The sequence below is a fragment of the Acanthochromis polyacanthus genome, chromosome 12, assembly GCF_021347895.1.
Source record: "Acanthochromis polyacanthus isolate Apoly-LR-REF ecotype Palm Island chromosome 12, KAUST_Apoly_ChrSc, whole genome shotgun sequence".
Taxonomy (NCBI): Eukaryota; Metazoa; Chordata; class Actinopteri; family Pomacentridae; genus Acanthochromis; species Acanthochromis polyacanthus.
Genome location: NC_067124.1, coordinates 9,753,040 through 9,772,858, shown reverse-complemented (window position 1 = coordinate 9,772,858; position 19,819 = coordinate 9,753,040). Strand labels below are relative to the sequence as shown.

Sequence of the window (19,819 nt, the reverse complement as noted above, 5' to 3'; positions counted from 1 at the left end):
TATTGACTTAACTGTTAAACAGTCATTTATGTGTATCAAAGGGACATACAGTCATTTATGTGTATCAAAGTGACATATGTAGGAGTTTTCCTCATAAAATATTCATTTCCTACCATAAAACAGCTTAGATTTAACTCTACACAGGTGCTTCCCTTGGGATGAGCAAATTTGCATTGTCCCTACCTCTCTGACTCCTCCTCACTGACAGCAGGTCAAGCTCACTGGTTCACCTATTACTCTGTTCTGACACTGTACAACTACTTAGTGCTACACAACAAAAAGCTGCAATATTCAAACGATTCAGATGTACATGTTCTATTTGAGACAGAAACTGATTCTGAAGAAATACTAAAAAACAGGAAGTCTAAGTATATTTAGTTGATACTGTCATTGATACACTGCAGGTTATAGGTGAAAATTCTTAGACATGGTGTTGACTTCATTTTTCACTCATGATATTTCTTCTAGCATATAAAAACTCCATGGACATGTTAACAAGGCAAAAAAGTGATGTTTACCAGAGGGCTCTTTAAATTTTTTTTTAAATTTTTTAAAAATCAAATCTTTACTTTTTAAGAAGGATTTAGGTAGAGGTTTAGAGCTCATCTTTGAACATTGAACAAAAATAGTCTCTTTCAATACTTCCCCCACATCTCTACATCTCTTAATACAATCAATGACTCAATACAAAGTGGATTTCGAATGTTCGAACTAATCAATCCCAAATACGGATATGAGGTAATGGTGAGTCAGAGACTAAAATTAAAAAGCACTTGAAAATCTTGCCCAGAGAGAAGTAGTAGACAGCAGCAGAGGGAAGAAAGAGCTGTCAGGTCAGAGAGAGGATCTGGGGTGGTGGGTGACCCCTGGTGAGAGTTAAGTAGCTATCACCAGAAGCCTGTCTGTCAAACAGCAAGGAGCTGAGCTGTTACACAGACCAGTGCAGAGAAGCAGCAGGAAGCGGCATATCAGCAGAACACACACATACGCTGGTGCTGCTGCACACTCATACAGAAACTGGGCCTTTGTTATCAGACACTGTACATTTGCATTGAGACAAGGAATCTGAAAGACTCAGGAAAACAAAATCAGGACTTTGTAATGGCCCCTCTTGCATATTTTATTATTCAAACAGATCAGGGTGGAATTATTAATGCAACACTAAACATATTTATAGGTAACAGAGAGGGTGATGGTGGAAACAATTGTCAGCTATGATAGGCATCACTTCCTCTCGGGCATAACCTGTAGAACAATAGCCCTTGTGCCATAGAGTACTAAAAATTCATATTTATTTCTTATGACTAACAGTTTAAAGATTCTTTGCCATTTTGTGTCAGGGCTCCCTCCTCACCCCCGTCCTTCCCACCTGACATCCCCAAATACCCCCTTTCCCATCTGCTCCTTTCTCCTTCTCCTGTTCCTCTCCCTCTCATGCTCCGGTCTCCCATCCGCTCCTCTGCCCTGTCTCTCCCTCTGCAGCTCGGCGCCTGAGTGGAGTTCAGCTTCCCAGCTGACTCCACTCAGGCAATCAACCACCTCTACGGCTCCCAGACAGCTGAGGGACATCATTCTGATTACTCACCTCAGCAATAAGAACCTGCTCATTCTTCCACTCCCTGCCAGATTGTTGAATAAGGACCACGCAATTCAGTTCGCTCTCTAGCCTCTTGCAAAATCTGTTTGAGTTCCTGCCTTTTTTCTTATGTTGTTTTCTCCTGCCTCCACTCAGACCCAGCTGTCCGGGATCCAGCCACCCAGAACCCTCGTCCGTTTTCCCCAACCCATTCATCACCGGTTTCCTCCTGCCTGGACCCCTTCTGTTCCTGCCTGGATCCCCCGTTCCTGGCCAAAACCCCCCACTACACCAGCCGCTCCCCGCTCCTGCACCCTGGTTTCCCCCCCACCGAGCCACTGTTCATCCCCTGCAATAAATCATTCTAAATCTCCTCTGGTCTTGGTAGTGTGGCTCTCTGCTCGGGTCCAGCCCTCCCAAGTTCGTGACATTTTGCTTGATTGTGGAAATTACATGAAGTGTCTCAAAAATAGTGATCACACATTATCTGACCCCATGTAGTCAAATTAAATTCTTGTGAGGCTTAATTTAGATCAGTGGTTCTCAAGTTTTTTCTGTCGGGCCCCCTTTCGGCGGAGAAAAGATCCCCCCCCTCCTCCCCCATGTATGTATGAAAACGTGAATATGCAAGGGCTGTGTGTGTAAAGATCAGGGGTGTCAAACTCATTTTATCCCAGGGACAACATAAAGCCCAGTCTGTATGGAAGCAAATCAGACTCATCAGATTATGAATTTTAAAAGCTGCTGCAATTCTTACTTTGAAATTTTTTGCATCAAAATCATGTATGTGAATTTTTTTATGCCTGAATTTAGCTCATCAAAATCCTAAAAAAACAGTTAAAAATTCAATGTGTTCAAAATTCGCTGTCAAAAAATTCGCTGTTCACATCCAGGGGACTTAGGCTGCGTTCACACTGCAGGCTAAAGTGACCCAAATCCAATTTTTTTGCCCCTGTGCGACCTGTATCTGATCTTTTCATGACAGCCTGAACAACACAGATCCAATTTTTTCAAATGCGACCCAGGCCACTTGGATATGTGGTCCTAATTCCGATAGGCATCGGAAGAGAGCCAGGATTTTGGCCCTGGAGTTTTGTGGGGCAGTGGCAGCAACGTCTGCCCAGAGAACTGTGTGGGTGCCCAGTCACAGCCAGGAGTGGTGGGATAGTGATGTGAGAGGCTTCACAGATGCGGACTTCATTCAGAATTTTCGAATGACAAGGGCGACCTTTACGTACATATGTGAGCGCCTCTTTTTAACACTCTCACGGCAAGACACACGTCTTCGGCAGCCCAAAGACATGTTTTGCTTGAAGTTTGTCGTGTACCAATGACGTATAGGTTGGATAAATGTGACCTGGCCGTTCAGACTGAAGTCGCATGGTTTGCCATGCGACCTCACGTGCGAGTGTTAGAAAGAGGCGCTCACATATGTACGTAAAGGTCGCCCTTGTCATTCGAAAATTCTGAATGAAGTCCGCATCTGTGAAGCCTCTCACATCACTATCCCACCACTCCTGGCTGTGACTGGGCACCCACACAGTTCTCTGGGCAGACGTTGCTGCCACTGCCCCACAAAACTCCAGGGCCAAAATCCTGGCTCTCTTCCTTCTTGACCTTCTCCTTAAAATGATTAAGTTATAAATATGCTGGCAGCGGCTGGACAACAACTTTAAAATGGCCAGACATGCTCTACTGTTAGCGTCAACGTGTTTACTTCCGTAAACACTGAACATGCTCTCTGCGTGTGTCATTGTGGTGTCGTCTTCTGCGCATACGGGACACTTTTGGGTCATGTGAGGTTCACACAGGAGATCACATACAAGTTGCATTTAATTGGAAATGTGAACTCGCAAAAAAATCGGATTTCACAAAAAAACTGGAATTGAGCATTAAGCCCTGCACTGTGAACGTAGCCTTAGACATAAATAATCGATCCTGGCCAAAATCGAACAAACGCCCAGCCAATCAAGTGACGCTCCTCTGGTCATGTGACACGGACAGTTGACCTCACATAACTATGGCTACCAGCGTGAACGAGAGCACTTCGGTGAGTGTATTAATCCTTTATGTGTCCTCTATTTGGTTTGTTTTTGTGAAAGTCAGTAACCTGTAATGCATGACATGTTTCCAAAGAACAAGATCTATAGCAGGGCTACTCAACTTACCATCGCTTGTGGGTCACATAGAAAAACATCTCTGTTTGCGTGGGCCGCAACCTAAATTTGCTAATTTAATATGACTGAATTATGTAAAAGACATTTAAATAATCAAAGTAATATTCAAAAACAAAATATCTTAAATGCACTACAATAGAAAGACAATTTCATTAGGCCTTTGTAAAAGTAAAATAAGACTTTGTTTAAAATATATTACATTTAGCCTTATAGATCTATTTGTGGCCGTTTTCTGCATTTCCAATAAAAAGCAAAAAGGCCAAATGTCATGACATTAAAAAAACTGTCACAGATACCAAATTACAAAATGAGGCTTTATTCACAAAATATGAACAGAATTCATACTTACTATGCATATTAGTGCTTTTTTGTAACAAACATAAGTCATCTTTCAAAGTTTTTAAAATATTTTTCAAGCAATGCTTTTTTTGAGAAATTCACTAAATTACATAAAAAAAATAAGTAGGCTTTATTCCAAAAAAAATAAAAAATGAATTAAGAGATTGTTTATTTAAAAAAAATGGCCTATTCCCCCCAAAAATAAATAAAGTAAAAATTAAATCTTGTACATCACAAAAAAATTTCACCTGTGGCCAAAAACCAACCATTGTAAAACATACAAACATAGCTCTTTAGGTGACCTACTTTTTGGAGCAATGAGGTATAACCAAATGACATAAAAAAAAAACATATACAGTGCCTTGTGAAAGTATTCGGCCCCCTTGAACTTTTCAACCTTTCGCCACATTTCAGGCTTCAAACATAAAGGTATAAAATTTAAATTTTTTGTCAAGAATCAACAACAAGTGGGACACAATCATGAAGTGGAATGAAATTTATTGGATATTTTAAACTTTTTTAACAAATAAAAACCTGAAGCACAAAGAAGAACAAAAGACAATTGGCTAAATTTGTAAAGCTCTCCCTAAAAGAGATAGGAATGGTTGACGTATGGAGAAATCTTAATCCTTCTAAAAAAGACTTTACTCATTATTCATCAACTCATGGGGTCTACTCAAGGAATGACTACTTCTTTATGAACATGGTTAACAGATACAGAGTCGAAGAATGTAAAATTGGAACTGCAGATCTTTCAGACCATAATGTAGTTTATCTACAAATAAACTTAAATACCAGGAAAAGGCACACAATCTGGAGGCTCAATGTAGGAATTTTAAAAAATAAAGACCTTGTAGAAGACAGAAAAAAAGAAATCAGACAATATATAGAGGAAAATAATAATGAGAAAGTTGACCCAACAATAGTATAGGATGCCTTGAAAGCAGTTGTACGGGGAAAGCTTATAGCAAGGAGCACATTAATAAAAAAAAAGTCAAACAGCTAAGTACAAGAGCTGCACTCAAAGGAGAATTAGAGCAACAACATCAAATTACGAAAGAACAGGGAGTATATCAACAAATACAGGATGCTAAAAATTAATTAAACAATCTCTTATTATGTGAAATGGAAAAAAGATGTTTGTTTCTAAAACAAAGCTATCATGAAATGGGTCCTAGATCAACAAAATTATTAGCAAAATGCCTAAGAAAACAACAGGCAATAAATACTGTATATAAAATTAGAGACCTGGACACCAATGAGGTCACCTACGAACCAGAAGATATAGAAAGAGCATTCAAAAAATTTCATGAAAATTATACACACAACCACAGGCTGCAGATGAGAAAGAAATGGAAACTTTTCTAAATCAATTCGACTTACCTTCAATCGGAATCTTTCAAAATGACACCAATGAAGAAATAAAATAAGCCTTAAATTCATTAAAAAATAACAAATCAACAGGTAGCGACGGCTACCCTGCGGAATGGTACAAAACTTTTAAGGCAGAGCTGATACCAGTACTCCAAACATCTTTCAATTGGACTCTAAAAGAAAACAAAATTTCACCAACATGGGCAGAAGCAATAATCTCAGTTATTCCAAAACCAGGGAAAAATAAAGAAGAATGTGCATACTATAGGCCAATTTTAATATTAAACAATGACTACAAAATATACACATCTATTATTTCCAAAAGATTAAATTCCTTTCTATCAGATCTCATCAATGAAGACCAATCAGGCTTCATAAAAGGTCACCAAACTCAAGACAACATTTGGAGAACACTTCATATTATAGAACAAGCACGAAAGGAAAAACAAAGCACTGTCTTAGTGAGCATCGAAGCCGAAAAAGCCTTCGACTGTGTAAATTGGAATTTTCTCTATAAAGTATTAGAATGACTAGGATTTTACGAGAAATCAGTGCAGTTAATAAAAACAATATACAAAGAACCCTCAGCCAGAATTAAAATAAATGGAAATTACTGATGAAATTAGGCTGCAAAGATCTACAAGACAGGGACGCTGCTTATCATCAGCCCTCTTTGCTATTTTCATTGAACCTTTGGCGCAGGCCGTGCGGCAAAACAAAGCCATAAAGGAGGGTCACAATAAAGGATGTAGAACACAAAATTGGATGATGATGTAATAGCCTTCCTCGGACAGATAAACATAGCACTTCCAGCACTGATGAAGCTTCTGGAATCACATGGCCATTTATCAGGATACAAATTAATATCTCAAAGACACAGGTCCTCACAATTAACTATACTCCAACAAAGGTAATCCGGGAAACTTACAAATTTAATTGGAACCTTAAATCTATTAAATATTTGAGTGTGACAATCACTCAAGACCCATCAAAACTTTGAGGAAAATTACAAAACACTAAATCAGGATATACAAAAAGACATAGAAAGATGGTCCACTTTACTACTAGACTTCAACTCGAGAATTGAGATAATAAAAATGAATATGTTGCCCAGATGTTTGTACCTGTTCCAATCACTACCTGTGGATGTTCCTCAAAGTCAATTCATAATGTGGGACAAAATCATTTCTAGATTTATTTGGGGTGGCAAAAGACCCAGAATAAGATATGAAACCCTCCGACTGCCCAAAGATAGAGATGGAATGGCTCTGCCAAAATTAAAAGAATACTTTTATGCAGCTCAACAGAGACCTCTTTATTGTTGGTGCAAACTAGACTACAAGGCAAAGTGGAAAGATATTGAGAAAGAAATAAACCAACAACCAATTCAAAACATAATTGGAGATAAGGAGATGTACAGAAAATTCAGGAAAAATTTGGATCCAATAACAGGTTATACACTAGACTTATGGTTTAGAATATTAAAGTCCATCAAATGTCTCAATGAATCCAAAAGATTAAAATGGGTTGCTTATGATGGCAACTTTAAACCAGCCCAATAAGACCAACGCTTTAAAGAATGGGCAGCAAAAGGGATGGCGTGTTTTAGAAAAGGTAGTGTCTATGGATACGGACCCGTATCTGTAGCCCACAGGCTACGGGTATGGCACTTTCCATTTGCCAGACAGATACGGACCCGTACGCGAGTCTCGCGAGTCAAGAAGCTGCTAACCACTGCAAACTGTTGAAAGGTAAGCAAAGGTTAAGGTTAGGGTTAGTGTTAGGGTCAGGTTTAGGGTCCGTACCTGTTGTACCGATGCTACGGGTCCGTACAGCTAGCGTCTACCGGGAGTCACGTGACCAGATCTCGCGTATCTGATTGGCAAATGGCAAGTGCCGTATCCGTAGTCCACAGGCTACGGGTACGGGTCCGTACCTCTAGCAACAACCTTTAGAAAATGGAGGGCAGCTGGAGAGTTTCCAAAACTTGAACGGAAGGATTGATCTGGCAACGCATGACTTCTACAGATATCTTCAGTGAAGAGATTACTACAGAAAAGAAGTCCAGGTGGATCCCTCCAGAAATGTGAATGTGTGATGCAAACTATAATCAAAGCTTACAGGGAAAGTAATATCAGAATAATTTCAGCAATATATCAAGCACTAAATCTACAAGATAAACATACAACTAACTATATAAAACGTAACTGGGAAAAGGAACTTAATATGGAAATTACAGATGATGATTGGCTCAATATGTGGAAGTTTCACCACACATCCACCAGTTTGCTCCTCGCGTATACTATAGATCTTGTTCTTTGGAAACATGTCATGCATTACAGGTTACTGACTTTCACAAAAACAAACCACATAGAGGACACATAAAGGATTAATACACTCACCGAAGCGCTCTCGTTCACGCTGGTAGTCACAGTTACCCTGGTCTTGTGAGGTCAACTGTTCGTGTCACATGACCAGAGGAGTGTCACTTGATTGGCTGGGCGTTTGTTCGATTTTAGCCTGGATTGATTATTTATGTCTAAGTCCCCTGGATGTGAACAGCGAATTTTTTGATGGCGAATTTTGAACACTGAATTTTTTGATGGTGAATTTTGAACACATTGAATTTTTTTGATGGCAAATTTTGAACACATTGAATTTTTTGATGGCGAATTTTGAACACATTGAATTTTTAACTGGTTTTTAGAATTTTGATGAGCTAAATTCAGGCATAAAAATTCACAAACACAATTTTGATGCAAAAAATTCAAAGTAAGAATTTCAACAGCTTTTAAAATTCAGAATCTGATGAGTCTGATTTTCTTCCATAAGTCTGATCTCCAGTGGGCCCCACTAGTAAAATCACAGCACAATAACCAATAAATAACCACAACTCCAACTTTTCCCCTTTGTTTTAGGTTGAAAAAAGTACATTCTGAAAATGTTCACATTTAATGAATTATCTTTTTATAAAAAATTATGAAGCTGAAATTTCTTAAGGAAAACAAGTTCAATTTCAACAGTATTATGCCTCAGTTCATCATTTACACATGTGCATTGTAACTGCCAGATCCCAGTTTATCTATAAAAACATAAAACATTCAGTCACAGGTATCTGGAACTGAACAATCTAGTAGTCTACTTTATGATCAAAACCACTTGTCAAGGTCTAGAAATTATCTTAAATTTACAGTTTTACAAATTTACAATTTACAGTTAATGTTGTTGTAATTTTTATCCTTTGTAAAGTAGTCCTGTGGGCCGAAATGGACCGTCTGGCAGGCCGCTTTTGGCCCGCGGGCCGTATGTTTGACATCGCCGGTAAAAATAAGCAGTGTAGATGCGCCGAGTACGTGACTTGATCAAGTATGCTGGTGTGAGTGGTTTGTCTACTAATTGCAAGCTGTCAGTTCAATCCTAGACCCTCCACATGCCAAAGAGTCCACAGGGAAGACACTGAATCCAAATTTGTTCCCAAAGGAATGTGAACACTCTGCATGGCAGTTGAGAAACAAATTGGAAAGCACTGTGTACAAACTATCTCAAGTTAGAATGTACTATAAAGGGTGACCCAAAAGTTGGAAAACAAAGTTTAACTGCAGTGTCTATTTGAGTTGGGGGTGCATGAATTCACTCTTATTTTACCCATTTTTGTTATAGCATAATAAAATAACTTAAAAGCATAGTATTTGCCGAGTGCAATAACTTGGAAGAAAATTAACAGAACCATAAGGTACAGGTATGCTGGAGCATAACTTCAAAATGCAGGCCATCAGTGTCAGATTTCAAAACTCTTGATGGTAAAGTATCTGACAGTTTTAATTTTTTTAAACATCCAAAAGTACTATGAGGCAACATTTACTGGCCAGTTTGAGGAACTTTCATAAGCATGAATGAAGATACATTCCAGAAGATACCAGTGTAACCAGTTGGTGGAAACGTTCACAACCTTGTATAAGAAACAAACATGAACATGTCAAAATATGTATGTTTGTTTTACACTAATCTGTTACTCTTCTGAATATATCTGTGGTACTGATTTATTGAAATAACATATTATTTGGATTATAGACTTTTCATTTGTTTCCAAACTTTTGGGTCACCCTGTATACTAAAAGTGCAGATTGATAAGCAAAAAAAATCACACTTGCTCCAAAAACCAAGAATAAACAATGAAGAAATAATTTTGATAATTTAGTTGACTAATAATTTTGCACAGTTCTGAGGACAACACTCACAATTCCATTCTAAACTTTCAGGTTTCAAGTTCAATAACATTTTTGATTGACCAGTGACATTAATCTTAAGGAATACAGCTGGCCTAATAAATGTGCATATAGTGTAATGTTGTTGTTGCTGCTCCTCCGGTGTAGAAACAGTGCTAGCATACCTCTCTCTCATCCTGGTGGAGCCATTGTTTGGGGTTATCCTCTGTAGCCAAATAAGCAATGAGGTCCAGGGCAGTCAGACGAGTTTGCCTTCGTGATGATACAAAAATCAGCACTGGCTTGGTTGGAGAGTGACTGCGTATCGCTGTAGAGATTCCAAAATACAAATAGTTTCAAGTACTGTGCAATGACATGAGAAATTGCAACTACTCTACTGGTTGTTTCAGAACTATTTTGGGTGTCATGATGCAGTTGTTGCAATCTGATTTTACTAAGCATGCAGCTCTCACAAACACAGACAGACATGCAATTATTTAAGAGTGATTGATTTGTCTTAGTGACCCATGAAAATGCTTAACCAACACATTTTTCTGTCTTCCATATCCTGTCTGTGCCTTTCAGGCGAAGTCCATTAATTTCTAGCAATGAGCAAACATTATTCAGACTATTTTCCACAGAAGAATAATCCATATGCGGTGCTTAAGTGGGTTTTGGGGAAAGCTGGATGGTGTATGTGGGACTAAGTATAAATGAAAAAAAAAAAAAAACATACAAACTATAGTGTTCATGGCAGTAATTGAATATGTCTACTGATGGTAAATGGTCTGTATTTATATAGCGCTTTACTATACCTGCAAGGTACCCAAAGCGCTTTACAGGATATGTCACATTCCCCCATTCACACACACATTCACACACTAATGGTGGAAGCTGCCATGCAAGGCGCTAACCACGACCCATCAGGAGCAATTAGGGGTCTTGCTCAGGGACACCTCGACATGAGCACGACGGGCTGAGGATCGAACCGGCAACCCTTCGATTGCAAGACAGCCACTTTACCCACTGAGTCATGCCGCCCCATACTGATGGCTTACTGATGTGATTTTTATACATTTTGGACAAGAATAAAACTCTATGGCATGAAGTCATACACCAGGCTTTCATATACACATGGTAGTACACAGTTATGAAATACATTCACTGTTTTGGTTTTGCTGATGAGATGGTGTTGACTATTAGTTGAAATACATATTATTGCCAGTCCTATCCTTGAAGGTTGTCCTGTAGATTAACAATATACAGTGTCTATACCTACACTGTGACACATAGAGATTTTTTTTTAAACAATTCATTAACTTCATGCAATGTATTAGTTAGACTTGAAAACTTTTTTCCACCACTGTAGACTGCCCATCCAAAAAAATGACAAGTTTCCTTACGAAGATTGAAAAAGCGCTTTAGCACAGCACCTTGGCTTAGCCATCTTGCTTCAGAGTGGTATGGTAGGCCATGGGTGATGTGACTGTCACTGAGAAGGCAGCAAACTGATGATGATTCAGACCTCTGGCTTGGATGAAATTAACAGTTCGGACAACCACCTCCATGACGTGATCCATTTTCAGCGACTTACAGCACAATGCCTCCTGATGCAAAATACAGTGGAATGTCCAAAGACAACTCCCTCCATTTGCGGCTTGTACTTTATATTTAAATTTTGCCACAACACCCACCTTTTTCCTGATCATTGACGGCGCACCATCTGTAGCCAGGCTGACAGTGCAGGACCAGTCCACTCCGACTCTGTCCAGCGCGCCAATGACAGCATGGAAAATGTCCTTGGCTGTTGTGGTGTCTAACATAGGCACCAATTCAAGAAACTCCTCTTCATTTATCTTCTGTCTTCACAGTTCTCCTTGCAAGCTGTTGTATTTTTCGCCATGCCGAGTCTCATAGCGGCGCCGATGTAGGATCCACCAGCCATTATTACACAGTGGAACAGGACAAGAACGGATTTAACACCTTCACAGCCACAGTAGAGACGAGGCTTGCTTTGATCAGTGCAGCTGAGACACCAAGACACTGCAAACAAAGACACTTTCCACATCTGGCCCGAAGATGCAAAGGGACAAATCAACAGGAGAGCACCACATCAAACTTTAAAGGATGACCCTACACAGACTGGTTTAAATCCCCACTCACTATCTGGCCTACAAAGGGACCAAATGACCACCAATATGCATTCGGACTGATTCCTGAGCCATTGAAGAGGGAGCTCAGGAACCTGCATGACAACTTCAAACACATTCCATTCACCGACAAGGAACTCTGAACTCCAATCAGAACCAACAAAGACAATCATCTCACAATTTTGAACTAAACTCACTGTAAATATACCTATTTCATAGAACAAATGAACTTTCCAATAACTTCATGGTCAATCTTTATCTTGCCTTTTCTTGAATCCTCTGTTCTATTTGTTTTGGTATCAATATCATAATTTTAACATGTCTGCCGGTCACATATGATCATGTTTGGTATCATTTTATTCAGCTATCTATCAGTAATGCTCCTAGGTAAACCATGTTTATCAAATTTCAATATTTTGGAAAATTACAGAAATTACCTGAAAACGTAACTCTGTGAGGGACATCTGGACATCAGCCCTCCCTGATGGAGTATGTACCAGACCCATGCTGAGTTAATGATATGCAAAGGCCCACTTTAAAAGACCACATCTGAAAGCACCATTTCGAGTCTCTTTTTACCATTGGGAGACCTCTTTAACCACCCTGAGTCTCTTTTACCATTTGGAGTCCTATTTCACCATCACAATCAAGAGGCTTCCAACCCAAGAGTTCTCCTACCTCCGACTCTGAGGCTCCACTCTGTCCAGCGCTGTTCCGACCCACATCAACAAAGGCCGACCGGACCATTCACCGAGGCAACAGCAGCATCATCATTCTCATCCTCATCATCATCATGAGCACACAAGTACCTTTCAGTCACGGGAACTTGGTGCAACTTTCTCAAATTATCTTTCCAAAGATATAATTCAAAGGCTAACAAATTAGCCGACTACCAAATTGACAACTGCTTTCAGGTGTGGTCTATTTATCCCTTTTCCCTCAGAACATCATATTTTAAGTGTAATATTAATCCCAGTGTTACGTTAAAATATTGTTTTCTCTTCCTTCCTTTTCCCATCCTTCACATTTAACCCTCTTATTTGTTTTGTGTTGTTGTTGTTCGTCTTAATGTGTGTTATTGTTGTTGTTATTGTTTAGTTTAGTTTAATAAATGTACATAAATATAAGTTCAGTGCCTCAATTGTCTTGTTGTTCACATTTTGGTCCCTAACTCGTATAGATTCCAGCTACCTCAATTTTATTCATAACCTCTCAAGCTAAATAATTAGGGTCCGAGCACCGAGGGTGTGAAGGACAGGCGGTGCAAGGGCACCGACTGTCCAAGGCACCAGCGGTGCCTAGGACCCTATTGAAACCCTAGGGTTTATTAGGGTCCGAGCACCGAGGGTGCGAAGGACAGGCGGTGCAAGGGCACCGACTGTCCAAGGCACCAGCGGTGCCAAGGACCCTATTGAAACCCCAGGGTTTATCATTATTAGGGTCCGAGCACCGAGGGTGCGAAGGACAGGCGGTGCAAGGGCACCGACTGTCCAAGGCACCAGCGGTGCCAAGGACCCTATTGAAACCCTAGGGTTTATTATTAGGGTCCGAGCAGCACCGAGGGTGCGAAGGACAGGCGGTGCAAGGGCACCGACTGTCCAAGGCACCAGCGGTGCCAAGGACCCTATTGAAACCCGAGGGTTTATTATTATTATTATTAGGGTCCGAGCACCGAGGGTGCGAAGGACAGGCAGTGCCAGGGCACCGACTGTCCAAGGCACCAGCGGTGCCAAGGACCCTATTGAAACCCTAGGGTTTAGTATTATTATTATTATTATTTTTTTTTTTTCTCCCGTAAAGTAAATTGGCTTTTTGGCGGCTTTATCATACTCCAAAACGCGTGAAATTTGGCATGCACATCAGGACTGGCGAAAAATTTGATATTTTATGGGAGTTGCGCATGTGCGTGGCAAAATGGCTCTATAGCGCCACCTGCAAACTTGAAAAAGTAGTCATTAGGCCAACTGCCACAATGTTTCATGTACAGCTACAATATTTGGTGGGCATATGCACAACATCCGGACACACCAAAAAGTCAATTACAGCCACGCCCTAAACCCAACAGGAAGTCGGCCATCTTCAATTTGCTGTAAATTTTTCAAACTTAATCGCTCCTCGGGAAATGAATTGCCTTTTTGGTGGCCTTATCATATTCCAAAACGCGTGAAATTTGGCGTGCACATCAGGACTGGTGAAAAATTTGATATTTTATGGGAGTTGCGCATATGTGTGGAAAAATGGCTCTATAGCGCCACCTGCAAAATTGAAAAAGTGGTCATTAGGCCAACTTCCACAATGTTTTATTTACAGCTACAATATTTGGTGGGCATATGCACCACATCAGGACACGCCAAAAAGTCAATCACAGCCACACCCTAAACCCAACAGGAAGTCGGCCATCTTGAATTTGCTGTACATTTGTCAAAATTTATAGCTCCTAGTGGATAAGTCTGAGAGAACTGAAATTTGGCCAGTACATGCACCAGACCTTTCTGATGAAAAGTTATCAAAAACTCAACCAGAAGCCAAAAGGTGTGGCCATGGCGGAGCCTCAAACAACTGATCCTTCGCCATGAAACAGGAATTGGTGTCTAATTCTTCTCAACATGCTCCAATCTGCCTGAAACTTTACATGTATGATGACAGTCCTGTCCTGATGTCATCCACATAGGGATATTCATTGACAGTCATAGCGCCACCTTGTGGTTTCAGGAAATAGACATCTTTTACACTTTCATGCCCTATTGTTACCCGGTTGATCATATTCACTTCAAATGCAGTGACAACAGCCTAAACACATTGATGATGCATCCCAGTGAAAATGGTGACTTGTCATCAAAGGGCGTGTCTGTGGCGGCCAAACCAATTGCGATGTTTCGCCATGAAAATTTAACGATTCATATCTCAGCTGAACAACATCCTATCTGCCTCAGACTTCACATGTTGGATACCAGGTCCAGTCTGAACACATCCACACTCATAAATTTTGAAAAAGTCATAGCGCCACCTGTTGGTAATAGTAAGTTTAAGGCCTTATATTTTCAGATACAATGGCCCCAAACTTGGTGATATCATGCTGGAAATTGGTCAGTCGAGTCTTCACCTCTTGACAATCACACACTGTGAAGGGTGTGACATTTCATGCAACGCTGTTGCCGTAGCAACCAAATATCGCCATGAAAAACAAAGCCCTTTCTGACAGGTTAGGAATACTCCAATGCTCACAAAAATTACCACACACATCACCATCGACCCAAGGAACGACACTGTATGCATCTCGGCACTGCACATGCTATAGCGCCCCCTACAGTATTTTTAACAAACAGCCCCCCCAGCACGTTTCACCTACATCCATGAAATTTGGGAGGCTTATGGAGCACATCAGGACGCACAAAAAAGCCTCTTGGAGCCATGTCCTAAACCCAACAGGAAGTCGGCCATCTTGGATTAATTGTGAGATTTTTGATGATTTTTCTCATTTTTGAGAGTTAATACCTCCTAGGGGATAATTCCAGGAGACCTGAAATTTTGTCAGTCCACACAGCAGGACTTGGTTTGGAAAAGTTATCAAAAGTTTAACCAGAAGCCAAATGGCGTGGCCATGGCGACCATTAGAGTTTTGATGCTTCGCCATGAAACAACAACTGCTGTATAACTCTCCTCTGCATGCTCCAATCTGCCTCAAACTTTCCATGTGTGATCACAATCCAATCCTGATCACATCTACAGGCCAACAGACACTCTCAGTTGCAGCGCCACCTGTTGGAGGGACAATAAATGCTGTATAACTGGCCTCTACATGATCAAATCAGCCTGAAACTTTTCATGAGTGATCAGAGTCCAGCCCTCATCACATCCACTGTTTGAAATACACTCTGAGTTACAGCGCCACCTGGTGGTGGATGGGCAGGAAATGCTGTATAACTAGTCTGAACATGCTCCAATCTGGCTGAAATTTTACGTGTGATTAAACTCTGGTCCAGATGTGATTCGGAGGCCAGCACACACTCTCAGTCACAGCGCCACCTGGTGGACGTGCATGGATTCGCCGACCAGCGTGGATGCGAGGACCCGTCCATCGCTGCTTGCAGCTTTAATTATTATTATTATTAGGGTCCGAGCACCGAGGGTGCGAAGGACAGGCGGTGCCAGGGCACCGACTGTCCAAGGCACCAGCGGTGCCAAGGACCCTATTGAAACCCGAGGGTTTATTAGGGTCCGAGCACCGAGGGTGCGAAGGACAGGCGGTGCCAGGGCACCGACTGTCCAAGGCACCAGCGGTGCCAAGGACCCTATTGAAACCCTAGGGTTTATTATTAGGGTCCGAGCACCGAGGGTGCGAAGGACAGGCGGTGCCAGGGCACTAAATCTTTAATAAATTATATTCAATTGTTAATCTGTACGCCCCAAATAATGATGACCCAGCCTTCTTTCATGTGGTTTTCTCCCACTTAGCAGACCTATCCGCTAACTCAACAACCATTATCGGTGGCGACTTCAACATAGTATTAAACCCGTCACTAGATCGATCTCATAGTCCAATACATGCAAAACAACCACAATCAGCAAAAGTCATGCAGGATTATATGAAAGATTTTGGACTAGAAGATGTCTGGAGACTCAAAAACCCAACAAAGAGGGACTATACCTTTTTCTCTCAGGTGCACCAAACATTTTCAAGAATTGACTTTTTCCTCTCAAATAACTCTATCGCACACAAAGCTACTACTAAAATTCACCCAATCATTATCAGCGACCACGCACCAATATCTCTCAGCCTGCAGACAGATTCCATCCCTAAACCTCCTCTGACTTGGCGCCTAAACATCTCTCTACTCGAAGACCATGAATTTGATCGAATAATAAGAAGTGAGTGGGCAGACTTTCTTAAAAACAATGATTCCAACGATGTATCTCCATCTTTACTTTGGGAAACTGGAAAAGCCGTAATCAGAGGCAAAATAATATCGTACTCCTCGTACAAGAAAAAAAGGATCAACAACTACAGGAAGAAATTGAGGAAAAAATTAAAGAACTTACGGAGAACTATGCAATAAATCCAAGTGATCAATTATGGTCTGAACTACAAAATGTTAAACTAAAACTCGATAATATCTTATCAAAGAAAACAGAGTTCCTATTACAACAGCTGAGATATAATAATTTTGAACACAACAATAAAACAGGAAAATTTCTTGCAAACCAACTCCAGCGCAATAAAGAAAAATCCTTCATAACAGCAATTCAGGATCCCTCAGGAAAATACACTCAGTCACCCCAGGAAATTAATCAGACTTTCTATAACTATTACCGGAGTTTATACTCATCTACAGTCAACCCAAACGAAGAAGATATTCATAACTTTCTTGACAATCTAAACTTGCCCGAATTAACATCAGATTATAGAGACACACTAGATGCTCCATTATCTATCAAAGAGTTACAGTGTGCATTAGACAGTATGCCAGCAGGCAAGGCACCTGGTCCTGATGGCTTCCCTGCTGAATTTCTTAAACAATTCTGGTCAATGTTAGCACCCCTGTTCTTCAGGACAGTGACAGAGATTAAAAATAATGGTTATATAAGTTCACATATGAATACAGCTGCAATTAAATTATTATTGAAACCAGACAAAGACCCTACACTCCCCTCCAGCTATCGACCTCTGTCACTAATCAACACTGACATCAAAATTATCTCTAAAGCACTCGCCTCTAGGTTGGAGAAAATTATCCCGTCAATGATCCACTATGATCAAACTGGTTTCATAAATGGCCGACACTCCACCAACAATATCAGAAGACTTCTTAATCTAATCTCTCTGACGCAACACCACAATAAAGAAGCTATCGTTATGTCACTGGATGCAGAAAAAGCCTTTGACAAAGTCAATTGGTCTTTTCTCTTCGCTGTGCTCCGCAAATTTGGCTTCGGAGAGTCTTTTATCCAGTGGATATCGGCTCTGTACAACTCACCCAAGGCTACAGTCACCACTAATGGAATCACTTCACAAAGTTTCAGTTTGCAAAGGGGAACGAGACAAGGATGCCCACTCTCTCCTTTATTGTTTGCGATCTTTATCGAACCATTAGCAACAGCTGTACGTCAAAGCACTGATATCAAAGGTATATGTGCTCTGGAGACTGAACACAAAATTAACCTATACGCAGATGACATTTTACTTTACCTACAAGAACCGAAAACCTCAGTGAAGGAAGTATTTAACCTCATTACAACCTTCTCACGTCTTTCAGACTACTCCATCAACTGGTCAAAATCAATCATATTACCTTTAACAGAAAACTCATGGAATCCCACAGTCCAAACCTCGAATTATTCTATTCCTACTGGCAACATCAGATATCTAGGCATAAATATTTCCTCCAAACTCTCAGAGCTAGTTCACCTGAACTACACCCCACTTTTGGATAAAGTCTGTGATGATCTAAGGCGATGGAATAACCTCCCCATCTCCCTTTTGGGACGATTAGCTACGGTTAAAATGAAAATATTACCTAAAATCAACTACCTCTTTTCCATGATTCCGTTTAAACCCACATCAAAGTGGTTTCAATCGTTAGACTCTGCCATTGGTAAATTCTATTCAAAGAACAAAAAGGCTAAAATCAGTCTGGCCACCCTCCAGAGGAATAAATCAGAAGGGGGACTGGGAGCCCCCAACTTCATGTATTATTACTTAGCCAACCAACTTCAGTATATCACCAAATGGATTCATCCACATGTAGAATATAACTCCTGGCTGGAACTAGAACAGTTAGATTGTAACCAGATCAAAATCTCTGACCTGCCCTTTATCACTTCCGCCCTTAAACATCACTCCTGCTTCAAGAACCCAATGATTGCCTCCACCTTGTCTGCCTGGTGGAAAACATTGGAGGTCACAGGCTCCCAATTAAAACCCAGCATACTGTCCCCAATCTGGCACAACCCTGATTTTGCAAACAATAAAATAGCTCTTTATTTCAGGACGTGGGCAGAGAGAGGAGTCACCCACCTCCACCACCTTTTTGATGATAACATATTTAGGACATATACAAACTTATTCCAAACATTCGAAATAAGAAATGGAAACTTCCTCCACTACCTACAGGTAAAGAAGACGCTTACAAGTAGAATTCCATCGCTTCAGTCTAATCCACAGCCAACTGATTTACAGCCACCTGAATTTGTCAAATATATTGCGAAACTGTCTCCAAGAAACAAAAAGAACCTCTCAAAAATTTATAGTTTACTCTCAAAGACAGATTCTATTCACCTACCAACTCACAAATGGGAAGAAGACTTGTCCAAATCCTTTGACTCTGATTTTTGGACCCAGATCTGTGAAAACACATTTAAAATGACAAAAAATACCAACTTACAACTGATCCAAATTAAGGTTCTTCATAGAACGCATATAACCCAATATAAATTATATAAAATGGGCTTCTCAAACTCAGACACATGTACTCAATGCACTCAAAACATGGCTGACACATATTTTCACGCCCTTTGGCTATGTACACCTGTCTATCAATTCTGGGCACTAATCACACAGAAACTCTCCGATATTTTGGGCTGTGGGATTCCACATTCCCCGAACATTTGCCTAATTGGTGACCTAACGCTAACAGCCTTACCGGTTATCCACATCCAACCCACACTTGCAGCTATCGCCATTGCCAAAAAAACTATTTTAGTCAACTGGAAAGATAAGAAAGCCCTCAACATCATCCATTGGCTAAACCTCCTCACAGAACACATTTCACTGGAGAGAATGTCTGCTACCCGGAAAAAACAATTGGACTCATTTAAAGAAAAATGGTCTCCATTTATTAATTCATTAAATATTAACTTATAGCTCCTGCTTGTATGTGGGCGTATGCCACTGCCTCCATTATTTAAAAAAAAAAAAAAAAAAAAAAAATCTGTAATACCTGTTCTGTCTGTGCATATGGTCTAACTTTCCTCTGTTTTATTTCAGTTTATTAACACTAC

General features: G+C 40.4%; 1 protein-coding gene across 1 annotated transcript in view; it reads right to left on the bottom strand.

Moving 5' to 3' along the window:
• Positions 1-19,819, bottom strand: part of ascc3 (activating signal cointegrator 1 complex subunit 3) — a 424,683-nt gene that overhangs the window by 50,282 nt on the left and 354,582 nt on the right. Inside the window, 1 exon segment of the mRNA XM_051957275.1 lies at positions 9,857-9,999. Coding sequence (XP_051813235.1) covers positions 9,857-9,999 — 143 coding nt within the window.